Below are 12,157 nucleotides of genomic sequence, written 5' to 3' on the forward strand. Positions count from 1 at the left end.
TTGCTTTCTTTTAAACTTTCTGTCTCTCTGTGGACCCAGAGCCCTGCAAAATCCCAAACCAAGCACCCTCAGGGCAACACCAATGGAGAAGGAGCCATTGCTCTTCTCCAGGGCAAGGAGGCAGCTGCACGGACTGGCCCGCAGAAGGCCTGGGCCCTGTCCCTGCTCCTACTCCGGGCAGCTCATCTCTCTTGCCTGGACCTCAGCTTTCGCTTTGGTCTAAAGACATTAACATCGGAGGCTTGTAGCAAGAGGCCAGGATGGGAGAGGCCCATGCCCCCTATGAAGTGGCCTGTCTATGAACTCCAGGCCCTCTGCCCAACCAGGGGCTCTGGGCTTGGGTTTGGCTTTGGGTCAGGATGGGGCAATGTGTCTTAGCAACTTCCTTATCCGTAGCCCCACCTGCCTCTCCACTCTGTGTCACTCAGTAACCCTGGTCCTGAGCATGGAAAAGGCTGTATTTTGACCAGTTTTGCTCACTGACTTACAGGCAGAGTCACACAGGGAGATGTGCTCGAAGCTTTTCGTAAATGGTCCTCAAGTCTTTTCTTCTTGTGGAGGATTGTGGCTTGAATGCCGTGATTCAAGGTTCTGAGTACCTGGGACCAAGGGCAGTATAACACCAGTGGAGTGAGGTGGCTGGGGGTATGGACTCCAGGACGGGCCAGACCTAAAGTAGAATCCTGGTCCTAGAGCCCAGGGCTGGGGCTAAGGTGAGGCAAGTGAGGTGAATAACACAAGTCTATTGAACCTGTTGCCATTAAAATATATATATATGGCTGAGTGGCATGTAGGATCTTAGTTCCCTGACCAAGGATCGAACCCAAGTCCCCTGCATTGGAAGTGCAGAGTTTTAACCGCTGGACCACGAAGGAAGTCTGAACCTGTTGCTGTTTTGTCCATCAGAGATTTTTAAATTTTGATTTCAAAATATTGCATTAAAATATTGTCTGTCTTGGTTACCGAGTTTGGTGGAAAGTCAAAAGGTTTGTGTCCTAGGCTGCGGTTTGCCTCCCTCACCATAGTCCCAGCCCTGCTCTGTGACCTTGACCTTTCTCAAGGTCACTTTCTGGGCTGTATGTTTTTCAGTGGAGTTGCCCACTTCACGTGGCTGTGGTGAGGACTCTGCACTCAGCTTGGTTCCTGGAGAATAGTGATTATGCCTTTCACATGACAACTACTAAGAATGATAGCCAGAGCTTTTCCTCTGGCAGGTTAGGCACCCCCCCCCCCCCCCCCCTGCCCCGCCCGCCCGCCAACCCCGCCCAGGAGTCAGCCCTCCGCCCTGCCCTTTGCCTCAGGCCTTCCTACCAAAACCACTTTTTAACATGGCAGGGGACAAGGGATTTGGGCAATATGGGACAAGGGATTTAGGCGATATGGGCCGATATGGGCCAAGCTTGGGTGCTAATATCTTTCTGCAAACAGATGGGCTGGACAATTTGGACAGTTTGTGGGTTTCAAGGTCATGCTGCTGTCAATCACTTTTGTTGGTTCAGCTCAAAACCCCATGGAGCTCCTGAGACCAGAAAGAGAACATATTCTTTCTTTTCCTCTGTTCTTCTCTCCCTCCCTCCTACCTTCCTCTCTTCTCTTACCCTTGCCCCCCTCTCCTTCTCTTTCCCTCCCTTCCTCCTTCCTTCCTCCCCGTAAATCCTGCACACCGGAGCGCCATGCTCCCTGCTGGCGGTGTCACCAGGGCAAGATGGGATGGACTCTCGTGCCTCAATCTCACAGAGTGCAACGACGCCCATCAACCTAAATTTGTCTCCAAAGATTATTTCCCAATTGTGAATTCACATTTTTAAATTGCTTGCATTCAGTTCTAGGAACCTGTATAAAAAGCCAACCTAGATTTTTTTTCCCGTTTAATGATGATTTCAAGCATCAAAGTGTTTCCCAAGTAAAAAGAAATGCAGGCGAAAGACGGTTTTGGTTCAGAAGGATGAATGCAAGAGAGGGTTTTTGATTGGAGACACAGACCTGTGTGTCTGTCACCAGGCCCACCTTGGCGCCCGAGTTGCTGGTCTGCTTGCTGTCATGCACATGTGCTTGCTCTGGGCCCTGAGATCTGTGGGTCTAAGTTGGGAAGCTTGGATGAATGAGTCAAAGAGTAAGCCATCTCCTGCTGGACCCAGGGAACTCCCAGGACTCAATCAGTGGTGGCCTTTGAGCACTGCTTCCTCTTCAGGCTTCTAGAAGCTCCCTGCCAGGCAGAGCTCAGACATCAATCACCACTGGCTTGTTGCTACCATCCCTGCTAAACATCTTGTACAATTGTCAGACTCCAGAACCCCATCTCCTTTCTTCTGGCTGAGAAGATTGTTAGTTACCTGGTTTGATCAGAGTAGGGGGTGGCAGGGAGAGAACCAGTGGGGTTTGGGCTCTAGTTTAAAAATCTGGAAAGAGGCTGAAGTCAGTGGGGATTCAGCGTGAAAAGAAAGCTGGACCTACCAGCCAAGAAGTCTGTTCTGGTCCTGGCTTAGCCCCGGCTTCTCTGGCGGGAGCAGACATGTCCTCAGCCCCCTCCCAGTTTTGTGAGTCCTGTTTCAAAGTCTTAGTACCCCAGGGCCCCGCTTGCTCCCACCTCCTGCCTAGTGCACATGAACACAGGCATTGCCTTCCTCCCACCTCCAAGGGAACTTCTGAGAATTTCAAGCTGACTGGGTGGGGGTCCAGACCAGCCACCTCTCAGAGGGTCAGGAGGACAGTACACATGGGCCTCTTTGTCTGGTTGACTCTCGGGTGGGGTTTGGCCAAGAAACCCAACCTGGAGGCGGAAAGGCGGAATGTTCCCAAATGCCAACCACCAGGGAAATGAGCAAAACCAGGTCACATCCCTGGTGAGGGCCAGTGTGGTGAGTGCTAGCGTGGCATTCTTTGGCACTTGATCAGGAGCTGTCCCCATATCTGCCCCTCTTTAATTGAGAGGTGGCTTTGGGGGGGCAGACTCTGGGACACACAGTGGACCAATCACTGGCTTGGGGCCGACTCACTGAGTGAAGTCGGGCCCCTTCGACATCTCTTTTCCACCTGGGAAGTGGGGAGGATGGTGGAGGAGGGAGGTTAGCAGATGAGCCCTAAGGCCCCTGCAGACTGGAACCTTGGAGGGGGAGGCTCTGCCCTGGGTTGTGAAGGATGATCAAGGGCCCCAGTTGTGCCTCGAGGTCCCCCCAGCTCAGGCTCTGCGTGAGCGAGGACAGGCGTGCAGCCGACATGACAGGATACCTGAGAAGGCGGAATCGGACTGGAATCGGACCTGGGGCTTTGTGCAGGCTCAAATAATTCATGAGGAGGGAAGGACCAAGCTAGGGGAGGGAAGGAGGCCGGGATGGAAGGGCTAGGCTCCTCCTTGGCCTCCTGCTTAGACCTGCCAGCGGGTGGCGGTGTAGGACAAGGAGTCGAGCAACTCTGCTGCGTGCTTGAGCCTGGCCCTGGACCACCAGCGGCTGGGGGACTCCAGGAGAGGGGAAAGGCGTGCTCCTGGTGCATGGATCACAGCCCCGACCAGCCCCCCAAGTCCCGTCCGACCCGCTGCAGAGGCAAGAAGTAATCAGATAGACGAAAGAGATTTCCTGCTGCGTTTTCTGGCCAAGTCCGTGTTTCCCCACCTTGGCCCCGTCCTTGGTAAAGCTGGCCTGGAGGGGCCACTGACCAGTGGGGCATCTTGCTCATTGCCGTGGCAGATAGAGCCTAATTTGGGATCCTTTAGGCGATTCTGTGTCCTGATGTGTACCCTCCTATCCATTGTGGATTTCAGAGCAAGAGAGAGGGCTCCATTCAAAATATCTTGACCTTCTTGGTGCATCTGGACACAAAGGCTCCTTGGAGCATCCTGCCCTCATCCCTCGACCTCCCTCTGACATTCGGTTGTCCCTCTTCAGTGTGCTTTATTGATAAGAAAATCATCCGCATTCCCCTGTTCTTTGAAAGTGCCGGAGTCTGCTAATCACAGGAGACACGTGCTTCACTGTCATCATTACCGAAGTTCGCTTGAGAAAACATCTGGGGTGTGTCGGGGTCCTGACTCACAGATGAGGACACTGACACAGGGTTGCACAGAACACTCTCAGTGGAGCTGGGCGTCACGCCCTGGAATGGCCGCGAGCTCAGTGACCAGGCCCCTCGGGCTGGGGCGCTGCTCCCAGGGCTCAGAAGGCTGCAGGTGGGGATGCTTGTCTGGTGCATGGGGCGGGAGGGGGACTTTAGACCCTTAGGATGGGGTAGGGGTCCATCAGGGCCCCGCTGAGCCAGATTCCCGAGGGGGTTGGTTAGTGTGTGCGGCATTTTTATGGAATTAGCTTCTAAGGAGCTGCAGTGCTGGCCTGTGTTGAGGCTGGGGAGGCTGTTCAAGAAACTCCCTCAGATCTGTAGTCACAGACTCACTGTGTCTCTGCCAAGGCTGATGGACGACCCCGCCAGGTACTTGGCCTGGGTAGGGGTGGGGGGCAGGAACCACAGTGGATGTTCATACCGTGGGGCGTTCCACAGGCCCCTAGCTCTGGGCCCTGGGATCTTAGACCCATGATCCGGGGCCACTTTCCCTTCTAGAGGAGGAGACAGGCAGTGAATAAGGGCTCATTGCTTTGCTGAGAATAAAACAGGTTGGTGTGGGTTTAGCTGGGGGCTACCCCTGGTGGCTCAGAGGGTAAAGAATCTACCTGAGACGAGGGAGACTGGGGTTCTGTTGCTGGGTTGGGAAAGTCCCCTGGAGGAGGGCATGGCAACTAACTCCAGTATTCTTGCCTGGAGAATCCCCATGGACAGAGGAGCCTGGTGGGCTGCACTCCATAGGGTCACGAAGAGTTGGACACACACACACTCCAGGGAAGGCCTTTTGAATGGGAGACTTGTTCATATCTTTTTTTTTTTTTTTTTTGTCCACACCACACAACTTACAGAATCTTTAGTTCCCTGACCAGGGATTGAACCTGGACCTGAGTCCTAACCGCTGGACTATCAGGGAATTCCCATAGGGGATATCTTACCCTTTTTTACTTTTTAAACTAATTCCTGATTTTATTTTCTTTTTGGCTGTGTCATGGGTCTCCTGGGGGTCTCCTGGGGTCCCCAACCAGGGATTGAACCTGGGCCCTGGCAGTAAAAGCCGGGAACACTAACCACGAGCCTACCAGGGAACTGCCTGAGGGGGTTGAGGGGACTTGGCGTTTGAGCTAAGATCTAAATGACAAGAAGGGGTGGGCAGGTGACAAGCTGTGGAGAAGGGATTGTGGGGAGAAGCAGGAACCTGATACAATTCTCCAGACAGATGATGGGGACCTGGAGATGAATCAGGATGTTTTTGGAAGTAACACTGACAGGCTTGTTGATGGATCGGGTGCAGGAGTGGAGGAAGCGGAGTCGTGACGGTTTTTGTCTTCAGCCTCTGGGTGGTCTCAAGTATGAGATGGGGGAAATGGAGGGCGAATCGAGTTTGGTGGGGAAAACAGAACCCAGAATCCTGTCCCGGCTGTGCTGGTTTGAGATGAATGGCTGACGCTTGAGTGGAGACGCCTGGCCCGGGGCGAGGGGCCTGGGGAGTCGCAGTTGGATAAACGAGCGTGGGATTCCGGGGAGAGATCCAGGTTGAAGGTCAGTGCTGGGACCCCTCAGACTAGTCAGGGGATTTTAAAGCTTGAGAGTTTGCCTGAGGTCTTATAGGCGCTGGTCGAGATGTTGTGGAGAAAGTCAGGGCCCTTAGAGAGCCTGAGGCTGATTCTCACACTGGTTTACCTGTTTTCAAATAAAGGCACAAGAGGAGGTTGACAAATAGCTCTTTTAATTTAAAGTAGATCGGTATCTAATTTGTGGGGAGAAACCAGAGGACCTGCAGAAAGATGGAGGTGTGAAGGGCCCCAGGCTGGGTGCTTTCAGCCCTGGAGGGCATTGTCTTTCAGGAGGTGGGAGGGGTGACCTTCCCAGGTCAGTGTTGGTGGAGGCGTCTTAGCCCTGAAGAGGTGAGGGCCCGCTCCAAGTAAGGAGCTTGGGCTCTTCCTGTCCTCAGGGGTCCCAGAGAGACAGTACTGCCACGGAGAGACATCAGGCATCCCCCAAAAGAAAACTTAAACCTCATGTTTGGAACACGAAATGAGGGCTTTCAAAGCATGATACTGTCACACTTTGTACAGCAAATACATGGGTTGTTTTTAATACTTGAGGACAGAGCCTTAGTCTGGAGCCTATAAAATCTGCCTTGAAACTCGAGTTTCTCTTATCAGGCTGGGGCTTGAGAAGCGAGGTAGAGTCCTGCTGGAAGAGGGGAGTCCCTAAGTGAGGGGTTGCTGGGGCTAAGGGGAGCGAGTATGGCTAACTCTAAAGGGGGGCTCTTGGTAAAAATAAGTCATCTAAGACCCGAATCCAAGGTCCTGGCTGAGGCAGAACCCACAGAACGATGGGGGAGTGTCTTGTGTGAGTTGGGGCAAGGCAGGCGAGTCCTTCAGAGAATTTTCTACTGCATCAGACAGGCTTTAAGGGTGGGTGTAGTTGCCCATCCTCAGGGTCCCCTGGCGCACGGCACACTCTTCCCGGTGGGCTTTGAAGGCTCTCTGGCGATCGGCCTCAGTGGGGAAGGTCGCGAGATGGGGGCCCACCTGTGGACAGAGGGAGAGCCGGTCAGCGGGCATGAGTGCTCCGGGGCTCCCCCGGGGACGCCCCATCCTTCCGTCTCTGATAATGAAAGTCACTGTCAGAGGGAACCAAGTGGAGGGGAAGTGCTGTCCTGGTGTTCCAGGGTGAAGTGGGGAGGACCCACCGTGGGACAGGGAGGGGTGTCAGAGCAGAGCTGCCCAGTGCCCGCATTTCTCCCTCTGTCTCGCTTGTTGCCAGGACGACACGCACTTGATAAATATCACCTGCCGATGATGGCGGTCACCAGGCAGTGGGACCTCTCAGCCAGCATCATCCTTCAAAGCTGATTCTCCACCATTAAAACCCCAAACGAACCGCTCTCTCCAAGGGGGGCCGCCAGGCACAGTTGGGGCCCTGTCCGTCACTGTAAGACCATCTGACCTCCACCTGCATCCCCGCGGCTGACAGTTGGGCCAGAACCAGGGCCAGACCCGAGGTGTGGGGGCCTCTGCCGTGCAATTGTTGTGCAGCCAGTCTTTGGGCCAGTCTTTCCCTCTCGAGAAGTGGTGACCTGTCCCCTAGCTCTGCTGCAGCACCTCCAAATATATGAGAATCCCCCTCAAATGGCACTTCTCTTCTAACAGAGGCACGGGGTGGAAAGGGTTCGTTCAGGCTTGGTTGTTTCAAGGTGTGCATGGTTCATTCATTCATTCAGGCCACACGTGTTAACCACTGAGCACAGCTCTGTGCCAGGCACTGGCTCCCACAGTGAAGGAGGGGGACTCACTCTTCCTGGGCGGGGAAACGGTATGGGTGATGGCCACACAGCTGTTTCATGAGAGTCCGTGGAGTGCTTGGGGGCTGCGAAGAGCACAGAGAGATGGACTTGACCCTCCCCAGAGTCAGGGCCTCTCTGGGGAACAAAGGGGGCTTATAGGAGGAACTGGGGGTTCCATGCTAAGGGGGCTGCCTGTGTGCTGGCCTTGGGGCCCCCCACAGCTCAGGGTCATGAGGGGACGTGGTGGTCCAGACGAAGGGTCCGCTGGAGCTGCTGAAGGCTCTGCCGTGACTTCAGGATAAGATGGGATCCACATGGCCAGCACGGCCACAGGCTCTCGTCAAGAGCCAGGCCAAGGGACCCCTCCCTGCAGGGGTTAGCTAAGACCACAGAGCTGCAGGCAGCCTTCCAGTGATAAAAGGTGAGAGAAAAGAGAAACGGAGAGAGGATGAAGAATTAAAAGGAAACAGAGGGAAGGCGGGCCTTCCCAGGTGGCTCCAGTGGTAAAGAACCTACCCGCCTATGCAGGAGACGTAAGAGACACCCATTTTATCCCTGGATCGGGAAGATCCCCTGGAGGAGGGCAGGGCAACCCACGCCAGTATTCTTGCCGGAGAATCCCATGGACAGAGGAGTCTGGTGGGGTTGCAAAATGCTGGACACGACTGGAGCAACTTAGCATGCACAGACACAGAGGGGAGACGGGGAGGGACTTGCAGGGAACGTCTCTGTCCTCCGTGTCCCACACCCTGGTCCCCGGCAGGACTCACCGTGGCCTGGGGACCCACAGCCCCGGGGGGATGTCATGGCTCACCAGAGCTCGACCTCCTTGCAGACTCTGTCAGCCCCCCAGTCCAAGGTCTCGGTCACAGGCTAGGGTGGGACACTTCAGGTCCAGGGAGACAGTGAGTCAGGGTGCATGCAGGGCCCAATGGCATCTGACTCCACTGTGTTCATTTTACAGGTGAGGAAACTGAGGCCCAGAGCAAAGTTGGTCCAGGGCCGGCCCCAAAGGAAATCAGGGACAGAGAAGCTCTGCCTTCGCAACCCCCCCCCCCCCCACCCATGAACCCCTGGGTCCTAGCTTCTGGATTCCTTCTAGAATATTCTGCTATGGCTGCCACTCTGGCTGCGTCCAAACAGCACTGCAAAAACTTATTAGAACCTGCTAAAAAACAAAAAAATCAAATGGTGATGAGTAGATTGAGTTAGCTACTCCAGGACGTAAATCTGCATCCCTCATTCTCTGGGGGATGTGGGCCCTCTGGAGTCTCTGCAGAAAGCCATGACCCGCTCCTCTGGGAAAATATGTGCCCACGAGTCCTCAGGAACAAATAGTGCAGGAGAGTCATGGACACGCTTCCCCCATCCCTCTGTGGACACTCGTGGTGGCATTTCCGGGAGCCGTCCCAGCTCCAGCCTCAGGCCTCCCGTTTCTGGGCTGTGCATCAGGGTTGTTCCCGGGCAGGGCCCAAGCCCAGGCCTAAAGCTCTGAGTCCCCCTGGGCGGGCCCTTCCCACCGTCACCGAAGGCCACTCAGGCCCAGGCTCAAGGCCTGGGGGTCAACTGATTTCCAGCAGCCACAGTCTTTCATACTTTTGGCTATACAATAGGTCTTTGTTGGTTATCCATCTTAAATATAGCAGTGTCTACATGACACTCCACAGTGCTGTTCTCAGCTCGGTCTCCAGTTTCAGAACACTTATCAAATGGCCTCACGGAAGGTATTGAGAAGAGAGAAGTTCCAATACTTCATGCAGGACAGAAGTAGCCGTAAACAAAAGGCCTTTTCCAGGGTCCATCCTGCATCCCCTCTGGCACGGGACAGGGGCTTGTAAACAGTGACATGTGTCTCCTGACACCCGTGCTTCCCAGAAGGCAGCTAGAGACACTCAGTAAGACCTCCTGGGCAGCCCGGCCGATGGAGAGGTCGGGCTGCCTTCCGTGGTCATCTGCGGCATCCAGAGCGGCAATAGTCCTGAGCCGGGGGCCAGCCGCCAGCCGTTCCTCACTGGAAGCACAGCTCTAAAGGACCATGCACCCCTCTGGCTCTCGTAAGGGACTGAATGGTGACCTCCCGGCCAAAGGCACATCCACATTCTAACCTGGGGACCTGTGACTATGATCACTATTTGTGAAAGGGGGCTTTGTAGATATGATTACAGATCTCGAGATGAGAATTATCCCGAGTATTCAGGTGGGCTCTGAATCCAGTGACAGGCATCCTTGTAAGAGACAGAAGTCACAGGGAGAGGGGAAGGCCATGTGAAGACAGAGCCGTAGGCTGGAGTGATGAGGCCAGAACTCGGGAACGCCAAGAGCCGCCAGTGACTGCTGGGGCGTGATGCTGATGGTGAGTGGTATTGATGGTGGGTGGTGCTGGTGGTGGGTGGTGAGTGGTATTGATGGTGGGTGATGTTGATGGTGGGTGGTGAGTGGTATTAATGGTGGGTGGTGCTGATGGTGGGGAGTACTGGTGGTGGGTGGTGCTGATGGTGAGGGGTACTGATGGTGGGTGGTGCTGATGGTGGGTGGTGCTGATGGTGGGTGCTGAGTGGTACTGATGGTGAATGGTTCTGATGGTGAGTGGTACTGATGGTGAATGGTTCTGATGGTGGGTGGTGCTGATGGTGGGTGGTGCTGATGGTGGGTGGTGCTGATGGTGGGTGGTGCTGATGGTAGGTGGTGAGTGGTATTGATAGTGAGTGGTATTGATGATGGGTGGTGCTGGTGGTGGGTGGTGGGTGGTGCTGATGGTGGGTGGTGCTGATGGTGGGTGGTACTGATGGTGGGTGGTGCTGATGGTAGGTGGTGAGTGGTATTGATAATGAGTGGTTCTGATGGTGGGTGGTAAGTGGTATTGATGGTGAATGGTTCTGATGGTGGGTGCTGAGTGGTGCTGATGGTGAATGGTTCTGATGGTGGGTGCTGAGTGGTGCTGATGGTGGGTGGTGCTGATGGTGGGTGCTGAGTGGTACTGATGGTGAATGGTTCTGATGGTGGGTGGTAAGTGGTATTGATGGTGGGTGGTGCTGATGGTGGGTGCTGAGTGGTACTGATGGTGAGTGGTTCTGATGGTGGGTGGTAAGTGGTATTGATGGTGGGTGGTGCTGACGGTGGGTGATGTGGTTGTGTGCCATGCTAGTGGCAGGAGGCTTGGAACGCTGGTCTCCTGAGTAGATGTCAGGGGGACCCAGGTCCTAGGTGCTGCTCAGCTTAGAGGTAACCAGGTTAACATTAGCACACAAACAAAAGAGAAGCCCAGGGGAAGCTCTCTTTTTCCTTCCTTGGAAACTTTATCAGGGAAGAAACATTCACTCATCCACCCATCTAAAAAGTATTTATTGCGCACCTATGTGCCGAGGACGTGCTCTGGTGTTCCTGCTGCCACGTGGCCCTGGTTTTCTACAGGGGCGTCTGGGGCACAAGAGGTTCGCCCCAGTGACTGACAACACACTCTGACACCTACTGTGTTCTCAGCAGCAGTGGGCTGAAATGTGGGAGGCAGGCATTTAGTATGTGGTCCCTGCTGTTGAAGGATTCCCATTCCTGCTGGACTTTCTTCTCGGAGTTAAGTCACTCATGGGAGGGATGACTTCAGTCTTCCATGGGAGGGACCCAGGGGGGCACAGGTGAGAGTCCAGCCCTAGAACCCTGTAAGGTGGGGTTTGCACCTGCCCTGTTCCCCAGTGACCTGCAGTGCCTGGCATGGGGCCTGGCATTCAGGACATGTTGAAACAAAGTTGAAAAGACCGAACAAATGAGTGGATGAGTGAAGGAAGGAAGTGGGCGAAATTCACCGGGCTTCAGATGGTCAGGGAGGGTTTCTCAGGCCAGGTGGGACTTGATTACGGCCTGGGAGGATTGGGATGAGAGGGTGGGCCGGGGAACACAGCAGGGGAAATGGTGCCAGCAGAGGGGGAAAGTGACAATCAAAGCAGATGCTTAGTGGCTGGGGCTGGGGACTCTCCAGAGAGCTCACTCGAGCAGAAGCTTACTCCCCCGCCCTCATGGGACTGTTCTTTAGAAAGAGAAGTGAAAGTCACTCAGTTGTACCCAACACTTTGTGACCCCATGGACTGTAACCCACCAGGCTTCTCTGTCCATGGAATTCTCTAGGCAAGAATGCTGGAGTGGGTTGCCATTCCCCTTTTCAGGGGATCTCCCCGACCCAGGGATCGAACCCAGGTCTCCTGCATTGCAGGCAGATTCTTTACTGTCTGAACCACCAGGGGAATCCATGAGACAGAAGGAGAAGAGAAGGGGCCTGTTCTGTACCCATGAAGTCCCCAGCTCCTGAAGCAGAATACGGAAGTCCACGGAGAGGGGCGTTTCGGCTTTCAGAACACCAAGAGGCAAGTCCCCCTCCACAGAATGTGCCCTGGAGACCAGTGACTAGGACCTTGGGCCCATGGCTGTTTTGGTAACAGACCTGCTGTTTGCCAGGCCCGGTGCTCTTATTTAACACAAGCCTCAGAGCATCCACTGTTGTCTCCATCTTACAGATGGGGAGCCAGGGGCCCCAGAAGGTTAGGTCACTCGCCCCAGGTCTCACAGAACCCCAGAGCCGTGGGGTCATCCCGGCCCCAGATCCTCACCGAGAAACTCCACTCTCTTAACAAATGCCCAGGAAATGAGTCAAGGGAAAGGCCCTGCTAGAAACCAGGCGGCTCCCGCCCGGCTGCACGCTCTCTCCTCCGAAAATAGCAGCTCCGCCAGAGATGAGGGTCCTAATCACAAGTCAGGCCTCAAGCATGTGTGGTCACGACCCCGCAGACCCCTGGAGTCAAAGGATGAAGAGCCATGGAGCAA

The 12,157-nt window shown here is 54.8% G+C and overlaps 1 protein-coding gene across 1 annotated transcript in view; it reads right to left on the minus strand.

The window, feature by feature from the left end:
- Positions 1 to 5,762: 5,762 nt before the first annotated feature.
- Positions 5,763 to 12,157, minus strand: part of CFAP77 (cilia and flagella associated protein 77) — a 150,888-nt gene continuing 144,493 nt past the window's right edge. Inside the window, exon 6 of the mRNA XM_004007129.5 lies at positions 5,763 to 6,590. Within this exon, the coding sequence (XP_004007178.1) occupies positions 6,468 to 6,590 (123 nt within the window). The 3' untranslated portion in view covers positions 5,763 to 6,467. The remainder of the gene's footprint in view (positions 6,591 to 12,157) is intronic.

This window comes from Ovis aries, chromosome 3, assembly GCF_016772045.2.
Source record: "Ovis aries strain OAR_USU_Benz2616 breed Rambouillet chromosome 3, ARS-UI_Ramb_v3.0, whole genome shotgun sequence".
Taxonomy (NCBI): domain Eukaryota; kingdom Metazoa; phylum Chordata; class Mammalia; order Artiodactyla; family Bovidae; genus Ovis; species Ovis aries.